At 37.1% G+C, this 24,214-nt stretch overlaps 1 protein-coding gene across 1 annotated transcript in view; it reads left to right on the top strand.

Moving 5' to 3' along the window:
- Positions 1 to 24,214, top strand: part of LOC115442747 — a 36,237-nt gene that overhangs the window by 8,933 nt on the left and 3,090 nt on the right. The window contains 6 exon segments of the mRNA XM_037436555.1: positions 10,557 to 10,808; positions 12,336 to 12,448; positions 13,853 to 13,973; positions 14,148 to 14,224; positions 15,735 to 15,924; positions 18,367 to 18,530. Coding sequence (XP_037292452.1) covers positions 10,557 to 10,808; positions 12,336 to 12,448; positions 13,853 to 13,973; positions 14,148 to 14,224; positions 15,735 to 15,924; positions 18,367 to 18,530 — 917 coding nt within the window.

The following is a 24,214-nucleotide window of genomic DNA, read 5'->3' as shown; positions in this document are numbered from 1 at the left end:
ATTAAATATCAGGCGCATATTATAAGGGACACCGACAATACTAAGTTTTTAGGAGTACACATAGACAACAGATTAACATGGTAACAAGTATTCATATGCCCTTCATCAACTTTCCAAAACAGTAAATAAAAAGACAGTTTTGACTGCATATCACGGATATGTCGTTAGTAACTTACGTTTCGGTATAATATTTTGGGGTAATTCCAGTGATTATAAATCTGTTTTTGTGGCACAAAAAAGATGCATACGCGCAATTTGCGGCATTAAGTCAAAATATAGCTGTGTGCCATACTTTAAGTCACATAAACTTTTAACTTTTAGCATCCCTTTAGATATAATCAGTTGCCAATTTCGTAAAACAGAATCCTAATTTATTTATTATAAACTCACAAATACGTACTTGCAAATTAAGAGAGGACAATCTCGTAAGTATTGAAGTCTCCAGAACCACCTTAAAACATAAGAGTATATATACTGTATGGCAATAAAAAAAATATTTAATAAAAGTACCGGAAAACATAAAATCTAAACAGGCAAACATTTAAAACAAAGCTACATACATTACTTATAGAAAAGTGTTACTACACTATACAAGATTATTTACAAGATTCACTCATTGTTATTAGTACATAATATGTTACTGCTGGAAGAATATTATTGAAGATACAGTTATCCTACTTAATAACTTAATATTTATTGATCTGTTAATACTTAAAATTTAGAAGGTTTATTGTTTTGTTTAAGCTATAAATTGACTAAGTTTATAATTCTGTATACCTATTCATATATATTTTATTTGTTCTGACAAAGGTTATGTATTTGCTTTAAACTTATTACTTAAATTCTAATCTAGATCTAAGCATCTATTTCCCAAACATTTATATGCTACGAAAGCAGATGTTGGCGAACTCTATCATAATTATTTAAGACCAATGTACCTATTTACCCGATATCATGAATAAAAAAAATTGAATTTGAATATGAAAAATTTGCGCTAAAGCCTCCACTAAGTATTTTTCACGGAATGTATATATTTACGCTGACGTTAATATGGACAACGGCGAAATAAATAATAATTATTCGTTTATTGATAATCCGTCGCGTGGTTGGATTATTGCCGCATTAAGCACTGGGATTGGTTTATCTCTGCTCTATAATATCAGTGCACAGAGCCACTAGAACAATAGGATTGCTCCATTTATCGAGTGCAGTTTGTTCGCGGCTGGCGTGCGCTTTTCATCGTTCGACCGGCATAATGAGATCGGCGTATATTCATCTTTGAGCTTATGCAAGCGAGCTCGTTCATTGTACGGCTATGGTGCTAATGAGCGCACGGAAAACACCCGCCGTGTTGTCTTCTATCTATTTAATGCATACCCATAAACGTATTGCCTTTAACTGTTGCCGGTATTAATTATTTATACGTATGTAGTTTTACGTTCATCAGTAAACGTTCTAACGCGATGAGCATTTTGGTAAGATTCAAGAGAACACATACTCGTGTCTACTTAGTAGTAGTAGTAATTGTTTGCATCCACATTGTGATACGCAAACATACACGGAAGTTTAACACGGCTCGGTTTTCGGCGCGTCAATAGTTTACAACATCGACGCTTTACTATTTGCCAATAGTTCCTGAATCTCGACCACTTTTGTTTTAGCTTTATACGTTTTACATTAAAGCGGTGGGTTAGTAATAAAAATGCTCCTGTCGTTCGTCCATCATTAATAACGAAGGGAATAGAAAGCCGGCGCGGGGGAATCGCACCTGGCCAATGTCGAGGTTACCGACAGCTGCGCGCGGTCCCGTTATTTTTTTTCACATCGAAACCGCATTTAATCCCTACAGTATCATAATAGTGACGAAAGGAATACCCTTCGACTTCCACGGCCGAATGTGACGATAACACATCTGTTATGTTAATACAATCAAAAGTTATTGAACGAGCAGATGTTGTAGCAAATGTTATGTTAAAAGTTCGGGCGACAGGTATGTTTTCAACTTTGTAGTAGTAAATGAGACGCTGTACAGCGTCGGAGGAGCGTCGTGTTGGATGTTATGTCACTCGTGTCAAATTGATTTAGAAGCTGGCAGAGGTACCGATGGTCGGTGGTGTTCGTTTTGTACGTCACAGTTGGATGCACAGGGTGTTGCGGCGCTGAGCGGGCGCCGTCGCCGCACGGAGCTGACGCGACGGCCCACTGCGCCGCATTGCAAAATGGGGACGCCACTCCTGACCTACATCATAACGGTGTTCCCTGGGATATCGCCAACTCCATCCCGGGAATATTGTAACATTAAAGACAAATAAACCGAAAATAAATATTATTCAGACGAGATGCGCTGCGCTTAATTCGACAAACTTGCGTGAGCCGTTTTGTTGAACCCGGAAAAACTGGGTCAGCAAGGAAACTACTGTTTTACTTTATGCACTCGTAAAATGGCATACTTTCAGAATAATAATGCTTTGCATTCGAATTCTGAATTTTTATGTTATTGGAAAAAAACTTGTTTTAGAATAAGGTCATTTACTATTACGATAAAATAATAAATGTATTTTGTAAAATAAATTAATAAAATTAAATTCCTGATCAACAGCTAGACTAAATATTTGTTACAATTTGCAATTTAAATCATCGCTAGTACAAACAGTGTCTACATTCACTGTATTTATACAAATATACGTGTTTTCCGATTACTATGTGTATATTGTGCCGGCTCAACGTTCCGAAAAACAAGAGCTCCATTGTGATAAGCTTTTGTGTGGAAAAATATGAAACATTTCAAAAACCACCAGAATTTAAAATTCTGGTGCGTCACTATGGTTATTGAAAAGCTGCATTGAGTACGTAAATTCGTTCTGAAAATACAATTTATTCATAGTAACTTCAATATGTTTTATATGTATGGGACCATACCTTTTACAAATGAAATTAGAATACTTATCATAAAGAGGGATGTGTCGCATGCGGCATATGTTGTCAATTTGCAGCCTTTTATATCTGTTCGTATGGGTGGAGTCCTTTGTCGATTACCCCGTCTTGCGTCACAAGTGTTTTGGGATTGAGATTTTGTATACGTGCGGTAGATGCGAGTCGATCCTTGTCAGAATCGCGTTATGTGACGTGTCGCGAATACGCGACGTTCGCGCGTGTCGCCGCTCCCGATAAGGTTATTTATTATGCATCGGGGACAACAACTAGCTTAGCCTTCGGCGGCTCATTGGTAAAGATACGGCTTTCTGCACGTCGCTCTATACTACCATCAATGAAGAAAACTAAATATGTCGCTTTTGATGTCCGTGCTGCGAGTGGGCGAGCCGCGACATTCCTTTTATTGTATGCAAATCAACTAAATACTACGTAGTTCAATTTAGATTACTTGAATATTTTAGCTAAAAAAATGTACAATTGTGGAATACATGACGATGAAACGTATTTCTTGCCACGTTTTTTCCCGTAGTCTTGGGAGACAAATATTCTAAAATGACTGGTTAGAAACTTAATGTGATTGCTAATGACGCTTGCAAATCATTTGGTAACAAGATATGCTGGAGTCATAATAATTGGTTTTTAGTATATTGTGCACTGTTTCCAGATTTATATTTATTATTTTATCCTGTTATTTTTAAAGTGTTACATTGTGAAGGCGTATTCCCTGATCCCCGCATGAACCACAATGATTTATTCATGTCACTTCTAATTTTAGGTATTTTAAATTGCCAACGAATACGTCTCTACGTTTTTTTATAGTTGTGTGTATTTCACGACGACATTCACTTTAGTTTCGTTTCGGCAAAACCCTAAATAGTTGCGACGTAATAAAGCATGTGTGGTGGCATTTGTGAGCAAAGGTCAAACATGCACGCGTCCGTACATCGTGCTACCAACGATGTATGTAACTGTTGGAAATTGAGTAATGTGCGCTCGAGTAGCCCTGCCGGCTCGTCAGCCGCCGCCAGCCGCCAGCCCGCCACCGTCTACCGGGAATATAATAAACCTCGTAAAGGTCACCGAGCATCTGTGATCACGGCTCGCATTAATAATACCGTCATGTCGTCACACACTCACTGACAGATTACTAGCATTAATTAAATCGTGTTTTGTTTACACTATCGTTAGTTGCCACTGCTGTAGTGTGCTATAGCTGTGATGAAAACTACGAATTAATTTGTTTACCTGCCGTTGCAGTCTCTCGTTTAATGACGTATATTGATTTATTAATACATTGTCGCAGTTATGCAGGGTTTCATGTACGTATTTCGGCTCATATATTTTAAATTGATCTGGCTCAATGAACATATTTACTTATATTTCTTTTATATTTAACTATATTTTTAAATGTTGATTGCAAATTTATTTTACTCCAAATATTTTTTACTCCAAATGAATAATTGTAATTTATTGAAATAAATATTTCAACTATATCCTTAACAATATTACCAAAGCGTTAGTGTCATAAGGTTGATGAACATTTCCACATAATACATGTGATGTGTCATCGCGGTACTGTGTAAACACTTGTTATATGAGTGTATGTAGGTGTGTGCGAGTGGAGGAAGATGATCAGTGTTATTTACATCTGGCGGCGCGCCAGTGGCGGACGCCGAGACGTCTTAACGCAACGTTTTGTTTGCAAAATCGTTCCATCAGCGCTGACGAGAACCCGCTGATGACGCTATGAGAAAAATCCTCCATTTTTATCAACACCTTGTACTTAGTCGTATTTACTATATTTTAATAAATTAATATGAGTCCTAGTTTTATTATTACTTCACGTTTTCACAAAAGATGTTATGATTATTGACATGTTTAATATTTAGGATCTCGTATTTTTCGCACAGTAAAGTCGGTTTAATTATCGTAATCTCCTAGAAGGCGTCTAGTTATTGGCGCCTGGTTGACTGTGAAATTGTTTGAACACGACTATACAGAAAAATGTTGTAATATTTTTCAGTGTAATTTGGACAACTGGAAATGCTAAACGTAGGTAGTTGGCGGTACATTGTCCGCAACGTCTCGTCTGCGGCGCGGTCTTCAGTGATGTTTCTCATTTACACCATGAATGCGGTCCATTTTCTCCGTGTAACGGATAAAAGCGTCTCCTTTGAACCTTTCCATCTTTTCAAGTACAACACACCAGTCACCACGCTGCTGTACGTTGAAAGCGTTTGTACAGTGACCGTGTTGTGAAGTATAAAGGGAATTACGTTCGCTTATCTCTTTGTGAAGAATTCAAGCGGCATATATTTTCCTATACGATTATCTAGAACAAGCGTCTACGTAATATTGAACGATAACATTAAAGGTTACAAGAATTAATTGAAGGTAAATAAAATAACCTATACTTAAACATAATTAATAGTACTAATACAATGGCGTATACAGTTTGGATATCTTGAAAGGTCTGCGGTCGGAACACCATTTGGCACCCACCGGTGTTGGCGAGGCCTCATCATTGTTGGAGAGCTTATGTAGATTATAGATAAATATAGTAATATATGTATGATATAATGTAGGTAAATTCACAAAACCAATGTTATTTATGTTTGCTGTCACATTTTTATCGCCGCTATTAATAAACGTGGCCCCTACTTTATTAGTACGTAACTGTTATTGACATTCAGTCTATTGTTAAGTATATTTAAGTTTACAAATGTCAAGTCCGTATAATTTATAGCCTGTTTTAAAGAAACTCTTTTTACCGTGTTATAAGTTATAGAATGCTATAATACCTATGTTATTTGTATAGAGTATAGACATACAACACAATATCCAGATATGCAGGCGCAAATTATCTTGATAGTGCGCCGTACGGGGGCAATTCAAGAGAATGTAGCCCGGAAAAACATCATTTCTTAAGAGTGGCGGCTGGGACATCTTCAATGAATGTAGGCAGTTAAAGTGCAAACCTTTTCTTGAACGCAAAAGCCCTGCTATTTACCTGACGCGTATACTCATTTCGTACTGTGTGCCGAGCGCTGTGAATGTCGAGGACACACTCCTTCCAGATCTTGTTTATCTCATTGTCGGTTGAATATTTGATGAAATAGTTTGTCCTTTAGACGACACTTACTATATACAGCTCAATACGCATTGTGTCAACAATACTGCAGAGTTGTGGCCGGTTTAAATGCTCGCTGCCGGTGCTCGCAAGCAAGAATACGAAGTGTTCCTACAGACGTCAGCTCAAGTGCTAGTGGCTAAGTCTCAAAAGCAAGTTTATATAGCTGAGAGAGACCACCCGACCCGCGCCCTACTTCGTCAAACAGAATGGGAACTCTCGTCAAGTTGACAACTCGTTGTTGAACTTTGTGCTGTCGGTGTGATAAATGCAGTGGTTTTAGTATCTGATTAAGTAACTGTGATTAAATTTAAACTATATAGTTTTCAAAAACTGCATGACGGTCAGAGGGAATGTTGCACCTACTGTGTGAATAATTACGTAAGTAAGTACCTAAGACAAGTAACAAGACTTTTGCGTGACAAACGAACTTTTTATTGTAGATGGGAATGAGAGCAAATTCTTTCCACGGCAACGCCTTTGCATGTTTCGGTACAACATGAAATGCGCCATTGGCACTTTATCTTTTTCGATTATCTGGAGTAATAACATATTAGCAGTTTTTTTATAGTTGCAGCTCGCCTATAAACTCATCGTGATGTTACATTATATAATGTGTTATGAAACCCTATTAATGGCGTTATGAAATTAAATACGCTCGCAATATTTCTCGTTTATAAACAAAACTCCACATAGAGATTGTAAGACAGGAAAATGGTAGTCCCTAAAATATTATAAGGTTTGATTGAAATACAAACGAGCAAAATACTAAATGGGATATCAATTATTTAACTTTAGCTCGATGTTACTGATGAGTGTTTGAAACGTCTGTCTAGGGAATTGAATCCTGCTATATAAGTCTATGTACTTTGGCCCTACATGGTCTCGTCTAGACTGCAGACGCAATAAGGAAGCCCCAGGACAATGCACTCTCTTTGTCAAAACCCAGTAGCACTTTGTATAGATTTGTTTATTGAAATGATTGCGAGAGATTTATGTTTATTTTCAACAAAAAGTAAATACTAGTTTGTGTATGTTGCCGAACATGCGTTTAACAAAGCGCTGAAGAATCACACGTCAGCATCGGTGGTGCGCTTGGCGGAACGTTTCTGTGAGCTCAAATGGGCCCGAGTTTCGGCGCGGAGTCGGACGGATTTAGTTGGGAGGTATTATAATTTCACGAGTCAAAGGGGGCTCAAACGCGGGGGCAATGACCTCCCACCCCCGGTATTCTTAACGTTCATAGGCTTGTTACTGCTCTCAGTTGTGCCGGATATTGTAAATGACAATCTTAACAAATGCAAACTTAGGAGGAAAAGTTGACCATGACCATGCTTTTTTACACACGTTTAGATTGAAAGTATTTATATCAACGAATTAGTGCTAATTCTTAACGTTGAAGTTTTGGTCGATGGTTCTTGATTTTTGTACACAAAAACCATTTTTTATAAATTGCTAGTGACAATAAGTATATTATAGATTTTAAATTATTAATACCGTGACTAATTAAAAAATATAGATTTACATTTTTATTGCCTTGAACATGTACAATGGCAACTTGCAATGATTCAGTGAAGTATTCCAGTTATTGTTGTGATTAATGTTTATTATTAAGTCAAATTATGTCACATCTACAAGTACCCAGACATTTGTTGTGTTCATCCCTCGGTGTGGCCTAAATGAGTCACGATTGTCCTCGCCTTGGCACGTAATATCGCGGCGGTATTAGTGGAAATAAAAACATTAAAAATATTTAAATCGCTTGCACTTAACGATTTTTAAAAAACTTAATGTTCCGTTGTCTGCACCTAGAAATGGGTTAAAATATTCACTCGAAGAATGGAAAAATGGCGTAGTTTTCATATTTTGGTCAATTTCTAGTCACAAAATGTAGATGTATTAGATGTCTAAATTTATTGACACACATTTTTATTTCAATTCACCTCATGTTTTGACGAGGCAAATAAATTATGGACCAAGTAGTTTTATTCCTTCGCACGTCGTAAGTGTATATTCAAGAGATTTATTAGCGGACGTCTTGTTACGCGAGTGAGTTGCTTATATGTTACCCTCATAAGTTCCACGACTGCACGAAAAATATAATACAATCCCAAGCCTGAATTCGAAATTGCGCTTCGTAACGCACCTGACCAATTTAGCATGTACCCAAACCGTGGCCGCCGTAATGGTAACAATCAACAGAACAGGCCCAAAACATTTTCATTTCGTATTTTGTGAGCTTTCATTCAAACGTCCCTGAGCTTTGACTAATTAACAGCAACATTCGCATTTGATACTTCGGAATACAGTTATTTTGATAGATCTTTTTCAACAAGTAAATGTTTTTAACTAATTAAATGTTACATATTTCCAATATAATATTACTTTATGTTTTACATAGTGGAAGGCAAACGTGTACTTGGTAAATTGTACGAAGTCAATTGATGTTTTTTTAAGAGCAATAGGAGTGGCAAAAACTGACTTTTTTGTCATTTTATTGTGTGGCGATGATAATGTCAGGTTTTGGTAGCATTTTAGTGGTTTGTCTGTTCATGCTTTGGTTAATACCACAGTAAAGCGCAGCGCAGTTTTTGTCTAATGTTAAAGGGCTATCAGTATATTTTGCATACACTTATGGTTAAATTTAGAGGAACACAATAAAAATGCTCAATAATATTGAATATTTTAACGTCTGGTTCTTCCTATCTATACCAGTGTATGGAGATAGAAGAAGTAAGTTATTGACTGATTTTAATTACCAAGTTTCGTTTGTTTTTCTCGGGTAGGTCCTAATGGAATAAATTTGTGTCGTAAGAAAGTTTGCCGATTTTTGCACAGAGAAAGATACTCACTTACATAAAAGACATCCTAAAACAGCTTTTGGTATCATTTACCACTTACATATATTCAACACATGGTAATGCGGACCCGCAAATATAGGAATTACAGAGATGTTGAAATCAAACTTTAGGGTCGGTCAGCATGCTTCCCGAAAGTAAATTAGTAATTTGACAAAAATTTCATTCTTATCCGTGTCTTTCACGGAAATGTTAATTTTCCTTACTTCTATAATATTAGTAATTTTGTCTTTAAATCATAAATATTTTATAATAATTACGTTTTTTTTGTTTTAAGTTGCCAAATGTTCCTAGAATTAACGATTTAATTCACACAATCCCACATTAAAATAAAAAAAAAATGCATTTAAGCTGGTTTTTGCCTGTATGGTTTGCATTTTTTTAAATTTAACCGTGAGTGTTCTTACAACTATTTATTATAATATGTAACATAAGACGACGGTGAGACGGTATGGCAGCTGACAAAACCTTTTTGCGTTATTTCTATAATATTAAGTATAAAAGAAGACCTCATTTTACTGTGAAGAGGTTTGAGCGACCCGACCCTGAATATTTATAAGGTTAACTTCCACTCGAGGCCGTAATTCGGATTTATTATCGAGTTTCATCGTGCGTCTGAAGGGATCTTCAACTAGGGGCTCAATCAACCTCATTATTAAATTGGGTATTTAATTGACTTTAACACATTACTAGATACAATGGACTGTGGACTATAATCTGAATACCGGATTTATGAGTAGGTTATTGGCTAGATTAATGTTCCGGTCGCTCGCGAGATCTGCCTCGACTGGAATCAAGAAGGTGTTTATTACTGCAATGTCTTTACGGCCGGGGATGACGTCATCAGTCGAATGGCTCACGTAATTCGCTCGAAGACCTCGCCAGACTGTAATAGCCCGCAGGTTTATGGAGTAGAAAATAGTATTCTGCCAGAATTTCCCACGCGTTTTGTATTGAGTTGACATTTAAGTTCATTTATATGCCACTGCTGCCTTCAATTCCGTTTTTATGAGCAATTTGTGTCAGATTTAAAATCCTGTCTCCAACCCATATCCCTTTTATTGATCGACGCTTTAATATATGAGTGGGCGAGCAATGAGTGTGTGATGAATTCACATCTGCAAATTCCCTGAATTAACATTCACTAGTGATGTTGCGATTTTTACTGGAAATGTATGTATCGTGTTTTCAGAATTTATTCTTTTACAATTTAAAAATGTTTCTCTGTATAAGATGCCGTATTTTATTCGCAAATACATATAGCGCAGTAAGACCGCTTAAAGTTCGCGTGTGCTGAAGCTGTAGTTTATGTTTGGTGTGGATTTATGTCCCCCGAGTCACGTATAGAGCTTTCTATTCATCGAGCGAGAGCTTCATAAATTGTAGTCGTTTACCAAAATGTCCTGAATGTCCTCATTTTACCTCCAGTCGGATGATTACATTCTTCATGTCGTATTTGTCTGACACTTCGTCGTTACGGAACGGTACTATTTATTTTGGACCCTACATGAGTTTGCGCACGCCGCATCGCTATTTTATTTTTGTACAGAACAGGGTTAAAGCATTGTCGCTATTTGTCATGCGATATTACTGATGTAATTGCTAATATTCTTTCTATAATTTTTTCCCTATAGTATTCTGGGAATCCATCTACAATTATTATGTACATTGTTGCAGGGTGGTTACCCGGCGAAGTTAAAGAAGGTGCTAATAGTGACGGCGCCGCTGTGGTTCAAGGCGCCGTTCCGCATCCTGCGGCTGTTCGTGCGCGAGAAGCTGCGCGAGCGCGTGCACACGGTGAGCGCGCCGCAGCTCGGCGTGCACGTGCCGCGCGCCAACCTACCCCGGCAGCTCGGCGGCACGCACGACACCGACCACACTGCCTGGTGAGCACTATAATATAAATAAATGTTACTACATATTGATTCTGTACGCAGCTATGTCTCTGTTATATAGCCTTAATATTAAGGTTGGTTAAAAGTGGCACTGGTATCTTGCTGAAAATGGTCTTAACACACTTTTTTGTGTGTTTCATAGTTATAAGTTAGTTTTCGCAATAATCCCTCCTTTTTTCCAAGGTCAGTAATGATTCATAGATTGTCAGTTATTATCTGGTTATCTGTAATTGCACTCCCCAATTTCCTTTAAGTACCCATGCTCAGTTATGATGATCTATGATTACTATATTCGCTACAATGTCACAATGACTAGTCAGCTCTTCGCGATTATTACGACACAGATGTTTTCAATTTTATTCTGTTTGAATAAAGCTTTTCCGTAAAATATTGATTACCCCATAAACTATGAAAACAATATTCCAAGTAACCATGTGTGTCTACATGAATATCGAATACACATTGTGGGGTTGCTAGAGTAGATATAAATGGTAAATGTCGTATGTTTTTTCGCCATTGTGTGTAGGCATAAGGACAAACGGCAGTTTTCTATTCTTTTTATTTTCTCTTATCTCCACGGTTCCCTTCCTCGGGGATCTAGAATTCTTTTAAATTATTCATTGGTAAGTTATGGTCGCTATGTCGCGCCGAAGTTATTTATGTATAATATGTTCCTGTGATATAATAGAAATCTACAAGTTGAATATACTGCGAGTAGCTAATCATATTTTGATATATGTATAATCTAACATTGGAAAATAATTTTAGGTAGTTCCAAGACAGTGGTTTTTATTTTAAACTCTTACGGAATCAAATTAGATACGCGCTGACTAGTAATATAGAAACATTATCAGGTTTTCTTTATTTTCGTGTAACCAGTGAGTCTAAAGCTTTTATTTTGCGACTGTTGCCTCAGTTAGTGTGAGGCAATTAGATTTTGTGTAGAAAAAGATTATTTACTACAAATCTCTATACACTTTTAGGTTTATCCTGTCAAACGATTCCAGAATATGTCACACACGCGAACACTATCGATTATGTATTATGGAATTGTCATAAATTGGTGGCGGTTAGCAACGCGACGAAGTTCGCCGGTTGGCACACCCCGTTATGGCAGCGTCGCCAGTCGATATTTATCGAGTGAGCGTTCGCGTGACCATCCATCGATATGCACATGCCAGTAAGCCCCACACTAGAGTGTAATCACCGGCCTTGTTCCACAAATGTAAACAAATAGGTACTATCCACTTCTTGTAATTCTTTAACTATGGCACTATGGCAATCCGATCGCTCCTATTACACGGATCTTATTAAAGCTGGTGTAATGTAGGTGTGTTCTCTGCTTACCCTTACAAAGGGAAACTGGCGTGATGCTATAATATTCGTATCTTACATATAATAGTTACAAGGCCGGAATTGATAGGTCCTAAAAAGTAATTATTTGAACAGTGGGTAGTTGTTTACACTCTGGGTTCAATGTTGTTCATTACACTATAAACACGTGCGTGTTGTTTCCAGGTTGGAACATTGCAGAAACTGCTACACGAATAACATACAGAACTCTAAATTAGACGGAGTCATCGATGAATATGTAATCAGCAATCACATACCCCCGGTCAAACCCCAAAATGGTGAGTACGCGCTGTTTAATGTTTAATAACATTTACCTAATCGTAATCTTGCATGTTTATTATGTTTGTACCGGGTCGAGGTTATTAATAATGTACAATATGTGTGGACTATGTATGACTGCATGAAATGTTAACAAAAAATTATTATAATGAATGAATCCCTTGTGAATGAATGTTGATAAATCAGCTTTGTCTTGACGTGTGTTTATTACTCTGTCGTGTATGCATAACTTTGCGTTGGTATTTAAACTTCGATTAAAATATTACCTGAAAAATTATGCTATAAATAGATTCATTAGCGTTGCCGATTAACGTTGCCAATTGTTAGCGACATTTACATAATGATTAAAGAATAATTTATAACGTCAGTTCATTGTACCGTTATTATAATTGATGGAACATGACAACATTAATAGAGATATTATCTAAAATTGGCTGTCAGCGTTGTTTCATATTTGTGACGCTTGATTTTATCAACGCGCTATCGTAATCAATGAGCACCTTATCAATTATCAAGTTTGGCCGATAAATGATTGCCCATAAAGCGAACACAACGAATGTGTTTTGAATGAATACAATAAGGTTACAATATCGCCCATTAAAATATAAATGTTTGACTGATACACTAAAGATTCTGAAACAAGATTTTTTTTACTATTGTTCACGATAAAAAATAATAATTAGACGTTGCGTCTGTGCGGGGAATAACCCGGCAATTATGTGACGTGAATTACGTAATGAAAACAAACGAATGGTGTACAGGCGTTGTGCTGATTTTAAAATGCGATGTAGATGTCATGGATATGCATTTCGACTTCGTATCGGTGGTCATGTCCAAAATAATTATAACGGAAGCTAAAATGGGTGCTACAGTTGGTCGGTCGTTGCCGTTTACTATGCGCCGATGGCACGAACCACGCGATGCCTACTGACTTCCCTTTTGGCGTTCAACAATAGGCGGAGTTCCTCACGCACCGCATTAAGCTATTAATCAGTTGTTTTTAAATAAGACACTAATTAATAGATAGCGGGAAAAGCTGATTATTTCACGTCTAATACCGATGGAGGAAACTGTTTATCCCTAAATATATTATAGTAACAGGTGTAATGTTATTTCCTCATAAGCAGTCGAGGCACGTGTTTATATTTTCAACTCACTATTTTTATATTTCCGAGGGTAGGTTTAAAATCTGTTAATGTCGCCTCGTTCATTGTCACATAATAATATATGTCCATTATTGTTTCATTATGTTTTTATTGTGGACTTTATATTTAAATATTTTAAATCTGTTCTATTTTGTATGTAACCACCTGAATTTGATTAATATTATATTAATACAATTTTGATGTCGTTCAGTATTATAAATTAGTTGAAGTGGTATTTGTTTGTTTTGCTCGTGGCAGGTATAATAGAGCGCGAGGGAGATCGTGACATGACCAGTGACCACGCGGTGCGGCTCGGCGACAACACAGACATGCACATCAGCGGCGACCCGCCGTACACCTGCGACCCCAGCCCCTTGAGGTGACCCCTCATCACCTATCGAGTTTCTCTCACAACAGTTTCACTCCATATCTCTCACGTTACTCGATTCCATTTAATTCAACAATTCCATTATGCTTGATTTGTATTTGACAATAATACGCGGATCAGTGTTGTGCGCGCGGTCGTGTTGACTGTTCTGTTCTCGTCCCGCAGGCACACACACGGCTATAATGGCGACATGAAAGGGCGACACATAAATTCAGGAGATGAAGACGACTTAGACATTAGCAGTGAGTATAATTTATGGGCTTAGTGCCAAACTACCTAAATCCCAAAATGTTCTGTGTGATATTTGGCAACCCGTAGCACTTTTCGGGATGATCTATACTGATATATAAAGCTGAAGAGTTTGTTCGTTAGTTTTAACGCGGTTGTCTCAGGAACTACTAAACTGATTAAGATTTTTGTTCACTAATAGGAAGCTACATTACTCCCGTTTATGCCGGAAAAAAAAACAGGCGGACCGAGCGGCAGGCGAAACCTAGTGTTGGATAAAGTACTTTTTACGTTATGATTTATGCCCTAGTTATTGTACGGGGCCCATTGTTTGCACCACGGAAAAAATACAATCGATACTTAATCGGATATCCTTGATGATTTGTTTAAATACGTTTTACTCTTTCAACTCTTTTGTCGCATAGACAAAATGAAAGCTTGCCAAATTGACAATTGATGTCACGCGGTGTTACGTTTCTAAACGTCATTATTTGTTTTTTTGGTTCCATTTTACTATTGTTTTATTATTATTTTGTGAAAATGGTAAATCTGTGCTTAAACATTTAAATGGGTCAGTTTTTGATACATCGCAAGGCTAGCATCGGTACGTTGACAAATCTGAATTTGGTACATTCGATTGTAGCAATTGAATGTGGCAACAAATAATCGATAAAAATGGTTTTACGATTGTTATAAACGTTCGCGAATTGACGACCGATCGCGGATAACATAAAAATAAATTGGTAAAGTGGGATTGCGTGCGGTCAGGTCCCGGCAGCCGATGATGCTTCGCGTTTTAACAACATTGCTGTTGAGTGAGTCCGGAATTGGTTTAAATCTCATGATAGATTCGGATATAACAATGTATATTGGATATTCAATTGCCAATTTTCTACGCCTTGAACACTAAGGTGTAACTGTTCCCGAGTATGTCATTCAGGCGCCAAAGTCAATATTAATTTTCGTAGTTATTGAACTTTAAGTGCATTGGATGAGTTATAATTGTAAAATGCAATAAAGATATCGGCATTGAGTTTTGCATGTTGCTTGAAATGAAATGAAATGAAATGATTTATTTGAATCTGTAAAATGTTATACATTATTCAGATTCCGTCAATATTAACTTTACCACCAGCTCGGAAAGCAGTTTTCACCAGAGAAGAACGGGGAAGAAACTCTGGTGTTGCTCTTTTCAATCAGTTTAGGGTAAAGACTACAGTACATGTAAAGTGAGAAGAGAAAAAAAAATAATTTAAAATAAGTTTGGAGCAGTTCATTTATAGGCTCGTGAAATAAGGAATAAATTAATTTAAATTTTTGTATGACTGCACAACCCTCTCAGGAATCATGAAATTTCTCTATTATCCTTATAATAATTTCCTCCTTCCTTGTTGTCGAGATGCAAGGTGCAATGAGTTTTGATCAAAATTTAACATTCCTTAGGATCTATCAATACAAGGTAGAATGGTTGTTCTAGTAGTGCGAGACTAGTGGGTTAGTATTGTTTATGTTGCGTGTCGGTAGCGCGCGGCACGTGGTCGTCGGGCGAGGCGTCGCCGGGGCTGTCGGACGAGGAGTGCGGCGGCGGCGGCGGCGCGGGCGAGGCGCCCGCCGCGCTGCTCGCGCGCCTGCGCACGCTCGGCCGCCGCGGGCTCGCCGCCGAGTACGACGACATCCGCGCGCGCCCGCCGCACGGCACCTTCCACAACGCCAAGTCAGTACTCATCATTGTCATCATCAGCCTACAGCTGTCCACTGCTGAACATAGGCCTCCCCTAAAGCGCGCCACGCTGTTCGGTCCTCCGCTCTCCTCATCCAGCGTCCACCGGCCATCCTACGAATATCGTCGGACCAGCGGGTCGGTCGGTCCTACGACAGATATGGCCAGCCCACTGCCACTACAGCTTGCTTATTTTCCGAGCTATGTCCGTTACTTTGGTTCTCTCACGGATAACCTCATTTCTGATTTTATCCGCGAGAGAGACACCTAGCATAGCTCACTCCATCGCCTGCTGCGCGATCTTAAATTTATGGACAGTCAGTCAGTCAGTACTCAGTACCGCACTAACAACACACACTATACTCACTTCGATACCATACCATAACAGCCGCCAACCTTGCTGAATGTATAATTATAATTACTTAAACAAAACAACACACACTCACGCTTTTGTAGTAGTAGATAAAAGTGCTGCCAGCGCAGACATGTTTCGCCTATTTGTACCGTATCATGATGTGATAGCAGCCTATGATCATATTGGATACAAATTATTCACAAGTTGCTGGTATTGAACAGAAAAATTCAACAATAACCACCTAAAATACTATAATGTGACACTGCAAATATACCTTAAGCGATGTTAAGAATAGCACGAAAACTTGCGTGTACAAACAGTCACGACAAGGTGACTTCTGCTTATATTGAAGCTTACAGGATTTCGACAAATCGCAGATGTATTAGAACTATTTAAGTAAATATTACCGCTAGTGTTAACGCATCCGGTAGTTCTTGCGCAATATATTGTTACTATAATTTGCAACTTTAAAGCAACGATTAGCATATATCTAATACACATACATAGCGATACACGCATAAAAGTATATATATCGCTATACCTCCTGGTGCTGGTCACACACTCGCTCGCGCACGTGCTGCCTCATAATGTTCAGCACGCTACACTTTACATGTCTATTGAATTGTGCACTTCTTATATACTTCCTAATATAAGACTAGTGCGAGGGAACGTTAATTAATTATTATTCAACCTTCCTAGCTATTTGTTTGTATTTCATTTCTCCGTTGCACCTGATATTATGTAGAGTGGCGTCAAGATAAACCGCCGATTGATAATACATGATTACCCTTCAAATCAAATTAAATCGTGTGATTTTTGGTATAGTAGTTGGTTTTTATATGTATTTTAGTTCCACGAAAATCGGCCCTATCTATTACATGTTCAGCCAGACACAAAAGTAGCCAAACGAAATAAAAACTTAATCTTCGTTCAGAGATTAACTACAATCGCAATATTATTTTTGTTGATACGTGCACAAAAGTGTAAAGCGATTTGAAATTTTGCATTTGTTCAGTTACTTTTGTGTCTGCCAGTACACATTACGTATATCACGCTTTCAAAATAACATAACTATGCCCTTCGATAATGAATGATATCTATAAGTGATTAAATCATAGTATATTTGACCTCACCTAATTATTTTTTAATGGAAAACAACGATAATGCTGAACATTGCCAGTAATTATTTGATAATAATGAATTAATTACGCTTCGCGCCAGATAAATTTTAATGAAACATGATAGCGTTTGAGTAAATAACGGCAATTTGTGGGTTCAGTTTTCATACCATGGATATTTTATAAAACATTTTTCATTCACAGCTTACATAATGCTAGTTGTTGAAAAATGTTGAGTAGACATTCGCAACAATGCGATGAATAGAGGTTAATAATGGGGAATTGTACATTGCATTTTGCACAATAAGTGCACTGTAAAAAGAGCGGCATAGAGCGGTATCGTCATGAATGGACCATTTTGTTACTTATAAGTTTCATAACAGACATTGTGTTAAACAAATTTTAATAACTTTAATTTATTTTATGTCCAATATAAAATGTCTTTAGTTAATATAAGCGACTTTATCCAAGTAATAATTAAATATTTTTATGTACCTTTACTTATCATAAGTGCAACTATGTTCGCCTCCATGATGGTAAAGCATTTTATTTTATTTATTTAATAATTCATTCACTAATAATCTTTACATATAATAATTTTGTAACTTGCCGATATTTATTATTTTATTACACATACACACACACACACACACACAATATCACGCATTTATTCCCGAAGGGGTATGCAGAGGCGCAACCAAGGCACCCACTTTTCACCAAATGTGTTCCGTCCCATGATGTGATAGGGGGAGAGCCTATCGCCACATCGGGCACAAATTGCAGACTCCGGGCTGATACTGAGCAGAAAAACCCAAATATCACTTTGCCCGACCCAGGATTCGAACCCAGGACCTCAAAGCGCTTTCGTACCGCGCATGCAGTACAACTACGCCACCGAGGCATTATTTTATTACACTTCACATAATGAGGGGCAAGACATAATCATGTAACTGTTATTTCCAGATTGCCGAGTAATCTAGCCAAAAACCGCTACACGGACGTACTGTGCTACGACCATTCGAGGGTGGTGCTCTCGCAGGTAGACCCCGACGACCCCACCACGGACTACATCAACGCGAACTACGTAGACGGGTACAAGCAGAAGAACGCGTATATATGTACACAGGGTGAGTTATATTCATGAATTTAATAAATAGGTTTTTCGGGACACTGTTAATTCTATTGTATCTAATGGTAAATGGAATAAGGTGTATAATCGATGTAGTGTTGGCTGACGAGAGATGATTTATTATCCCTGGCCAGTCGACATAATTATGCCGGCCTGTTAAATGTAATGCTTCGATGTCTTGATCTGCCTTTCAAATAACAAATGTGTTAAGCATAGACGAAAGTCAGACTTGTTGGTCTCACAACGTCCATTCAAAATACAAATATGTGCAAGTTTCTCTATATTTTTTCTAGGTAAGGAACTGAACTTGCGATCGTTTGTTTGACTGTAGTCATGTCCATTCTACGCTGTGTAGTTTGTTCATTTTTAATATTGACACAACCTTAATCCTATAATGAAGACCTATCCTAGTCCTGGTGGATAGAGAAGAACTATTAAACACTGAAAATATACTCTACTATATTTATTAATGTTCCTTTTCCAAGAACATAATATTACAGCAATCTAGGCGTGTTGAACAAATTGAATTTGAATGTTGCCTTAATCAGCAAGCATGTTCGTAATTATAAACTTTGTACCGCGAAACACACTCGCGGTCTCCGCTTAATAACGGGTTATTTATAAAATGTTATTTAAGTAGAATCATCAAATGAGTTTTCCATATAAACGTGGAGTGGTGTGAAGTGATGACGTAATGACTGTCCCGCATTTTCTCATTTTGCTATTAAAGAAATTCTAAAGGTCTTTACATTTTATTATTTTTAAAAACCGTGCTCTTTTACGCGTAGTAAACCTTAATGATAAACAAATAAAGCACCGGAAGGACATTGTGTTCAGTTCGCATTGAGTTATGAGCCATGAGCGTCATTTCGCTTCGCGGAGCAGCATGAAAAATGACACGGAAAATATGGAGGGTTGTGAAAGCAAAAATGGACTCTACGTTAGCTACAACACGAACTTTATTGCCGTGCCTAGTTGCCGTCTATTAAAATAAATAAAAATGATATATAAATACACAAATTTTACGAATACGTTACCCGAATCTCGGATTAATATGAGATAAATTCTACACAATATATCAAGAATGAAAATAATAGAATTGCGTATGACATTTAACACACATTTAACAGCAATTAAATTATGATAGTCTATTTTACATATATACAAAAGACGAGTTAATTTATAATAAAAATCTCACTGTTGGAAGTATATTGACACGGTTCACTGTACTCGTAAGGGCAGAAATATGACTACAAAAACTGTCAAAGTTCTTAACAAATTATGTCACGATAGACGGATCGCATTAAGTGTCCCGAAGTAAGGCCGGCGGCATCAATAAAACTTGGCTCACGGTCGGCTAACTAGTTTTCCTGGGGAAACGACACCAACTTTTCCTATTACGCAGTGCCGATTTCTCAATCGGTCAAATAGTTGCGTGATTCGTACGTCAATGTGCAAAGTTTTTGTCTAACTTATAGTAGTTTTTATGTTTTGTGAATACGTTTGTGTCAAGCGACTACGATCCAGAGTCAATGGCTGTTTACAAGTCTAGTCTGTTCGATGTGCCTAGAGTAGGTTGTTTAAAAATGTTTTTATTTTTTATTGCTTTGAATGACGAGACGAGCTTGCCTTTCGCATGATGGTAAGCGATACGACCACTCATAAACAGTAGAAACACCATGAATTACAAAGTATTGTTCGGTATTTCATCGCGCTCGCTATTCTGAGACATGAGATGTTAAATCTTATTACGGCCACTAGTTATATTGGCTACGATGTTCTTCAAACTGGAACACAACAGTGACTACACACTGCTGCTTGGCGGCAGAAAGAGATATTGCGGTGGTACCTACCCTCGCGGACTCTCACATATGATGGACCTACCACCAGTTAAAAATTAATGGTTTGCAAAATTTACGACTTCTTTAATATTTTGCTCCTGTGACATTTCCATTAGTACGTCGGCAGGGAAATTTTTTGTTGCGTTTCAAAATACTCTTTTTGACAAGTACGTAATGGCATTTTGAACTGTTTGCTATTTAGTTTAATGTCATGTCAAATGCCTCTTTTGTGTAGGTGTGTGCACCTACACAAAAGAGGCATTTGAATTTCTCCGTAGCAATATGTTTTGGCTTTGATCCCGCGTTACGTAGAACGGTATAATTTCCATATGACGTAAATACGTGGTTCCGCGAATTGTTCGCAATTATGTACATACAGACCGATGTACGGTGATTCGAGCCGGTAAACAAACGGGCCGCCACGCCACCACTCTGTTTCTTGGAACAAAATTTTCATGAATTTTACCAACATTAATTTATCATTCAAGTTGGCAGCCCGGCCTTCGTTCAGCCCGAAGGTAATAATGTGTCAACGGCTATACAAAAGACATTCATTTTAAAGTGTAACGTTTTCATGTTAAACTGCCGACCTCGCTCCGTGTTCATTTATATTAAACTAGCTTTTGCCCGCGGCTCCGCCCGCGTTATAAAGTTAGTCGGGCTAAAGTTTTCCGTTATAAAAGTCACGCTATATATTTTCCCGGGAGCCTATGTTCTTCCCAGGGTCTCAAACCGTCTCCATACCAAATTTTATCCTAATACGTTGGGTAGTTTTTGAGTTTAACACGTTCGGGCAGACCGATGCAGCGGGGGACTTTGTTTTATGATATAATTTTGTAGAACTTTTTTAAGAGGAACAATCCCGTCATACATTATTGTTGCATAACTTTAACCGTTTACGCAGCGCACGCAACAGAAGCTCTCAAAACTAATAAATTGTCCCCGTTTTTGCATCATGTTTCATTACTGCTCCGCTCCTATTGGTCATAGCCTGACGATATATAACCTATGGGGCATTCCACGTGAAGCGGGCACGAAAAAAAACTCGATGTCTCAGATTTTCGTAATATTTGATTATGTTATACCTGTATATGTCCTCGATCCAGATACAAAATATTATTAAAGTGTAAAGCCTGGTAAGCGAGTTAAAGGACTTTGAAGTATTGACTGGCCGGCTGGTATACGCCACTTCGAATCCAATTATCAAATTTTTAAATGTTACAATAAAATAAATAAAGCAATGAAATAAATACTTCATTTAATGAGCTTTTTATTGTATTTTTGAAATTGAAAAATGTTTTTTCTTTGAAAAAATATGTTTGAAAGTTTCAAACTTGAATTTCACAAAGTTGGCATATTTATATTTTTTATTATTTTTCTAAAAATAGCTCCTATTGTATAGATAATTCCTGCGAAGTTTCATAATGGGCTGAGAAGTAGTTTAGGAGCTAGACCGATTACAGTGCCGAAGCGCGGTGGTCGCCAGAAAGAGCGAAGTAGTAAAAACTTTCAATTAAACTAAATACTTTCGATTAGACTATTTTATCATGTTTTGCATCGCTCTAACGATTCAATTACATCTGATTATAATATAAAAAAATATATTTATATTACTGACGGTGTACAACAACATTTGAAACTTGGCAAGGATAATCTATATACAATATTGGCTATTTTAGTAGAAAAACGTTATTATATAAATATGCCAACTTTGTGAAATACAAGTTTGAAACATTAAAATATATATGAATAATAATAATAAATAGTAGTAGTAATAATAAATATGAGTTTGTGGCATTGATGTTCTAGCCTATATGTATAAGCGGTCGGGTATCGTGAAGGCTTTTGTTTGATGCGTTATGTAAACTAGCCTGTGTCTCCAGGCATTTTAGGTTACCACTGAGACCGTCAAATTGCCCTTCTGCCATGTGAAGTGGCACGAAAATGAAATTCTGCATCTTTACCACAATCCTGTTTGAAATATAACAAGTTAATACAATTAAATCTTTTTAAAATATTGTTGTGCACCGTCAGTAATATAAATATATTTTTTTAGATTATAAGTCGATGTAATTGAATCGTTAGAGCGATGCACAACAGGATAAAATAGTCTAATCGACAGTATTTAGTTTACTGGAAAGTTTTTACTACTTCGCTCTTTCTGGCGACCGCCGCGCTTCGGCACTGTAATCGGTCTAGCTCCTAAACTACTTCTCAGCCCATTATGAAACTTCGCAGAGATTATCTATACAATAGTAGCTATTTTTAGAAAAAAAATAAAAATATGCCAACTTTGTGAAATTCAAGTTTGAAACTTTCAAACATATTTTTTTCAAAGAAAAAAAAACAATTTTCAATTTCCAAAAATACAATCAAAAAAGCTCAATAAATGAAGTATTTATTTCATTGCTTTATTTATTTTATTGTAACATTTAAAAACTTGATAATTGGATTCGAAGTGGCGTGTACCAGCCGGCCAGTCAAAACTTAAAAGTCCTTTAACTCGCTTACCAGGCTTTATACTTTAATAATATTTTGTATCTGGATCGAGGACATATACAGGTATAACATAATCAAATATTACGAAAATCTGAGACATCGAGTTTTTTTTCGTGCCCGCTTCACGTGGAATGACCCCTATAGCACTCCAGGAACAAAGGGCTATCCAACACAAAAATATTTTTTCAGTTCGAACCGGTAGTTCCTGAGATTAGCCATTACTGCTCTGCTCCTATTGGGTATAGCGTGATGATATATAGCCTATAGCACTCCACGAATAAAAGGCTATCCAACGCAAAAAGAATTTTTCAGTTTGGACCGGTAGTTCCTGAGATTAACCATTACTGCTCCGCTCCTATAGGGTATAGCGTGATGATATATAGCCTATAGCACTCCACGAACAAAGGGCTATCCAACGCAAAAAGAATTTTTCAGTTCGGACCGGTAGTTCCTGAGATTAGGCATTACTGCTCCGCTCCTATTGGGTATAGCGTGATGATATATAGCCTATAGCACTCCACGAACATAGGGCTATCCAACGCAAAAAGAATTTTTCAGTTTGGACCGGTGGTAGTTCCTGAGATTAGCGCGTTCAAACAAACAAACTCTTCAGCTTTATATAATAGTATAGATGTGTATGTTTTGTTTTTGCGTGGAAGCCTATTCATTGTAAACAAATCGATGCTATACATTCAAAGTACTATTTCCTTGATAATTTCACATGATCTATATTATGTTGCATTAAATTTGTATGTGATGATGTCGATGTCAACTTTTCAATAGAGATGAAAAAGGAGAATCAAACATTTTAGTGACATTATTATTATGAAATTAATAAAAAAAAAAAATTAAAAAAGTAATCAACCAAAGTAAAGATAACGTATTGTAGAAATATGATGTTTAATTTTTTTATCAATGTTTATTATAAATTTCGACTAATTAGCATCTAAAAATACGGTAAGCGCACCGTTTTGCAGGGGCTCCGCTTTAACGAGCTTTTTGTGTAATTCAAAACTTGTTAAATTAGGATAAAAAAAATAGTTTATAAAAGATTAAGAAATTAAAACTTTTCCATCAAAACTGCATTCGCCGAAAATCCTACGTAGCATAGTGTTAATTGATAATATTAAAATGTAATATTGATTATAATTTATCGAAACAGTACAAACGATTTCTTCGGGTAATATAATGATTCCACTGGTGCTTGACATGCTAGCCGGCTAACATGACAGTTACATGACAGTTACGCGTGTCACGGGAATATAACCTTATGATGTAAATGGTAAATAATAAGGTTATATTCCCGTGACACGCGTAACTGTCATGTAATGTCGTGTTAGCC

This window comes from Manduca sexta, chromosome 8 (assembly GCF_014839805.1).
Source record: "Manduca sexta isolate Smith_Timp_Sample1 chromosome 8, JHU_Msex_v1.0, whole genome shotgun sequence".
NCBI classification, from domain to species: Eukaryota; Metazoa; Arthropoda; class Insecta; order Lepidoptera; family Sphingidae; genus Manduca; species Manduca sexta.
This window is presented reverse-complemented; position numbering and strand designations above follow the sequence as displayed.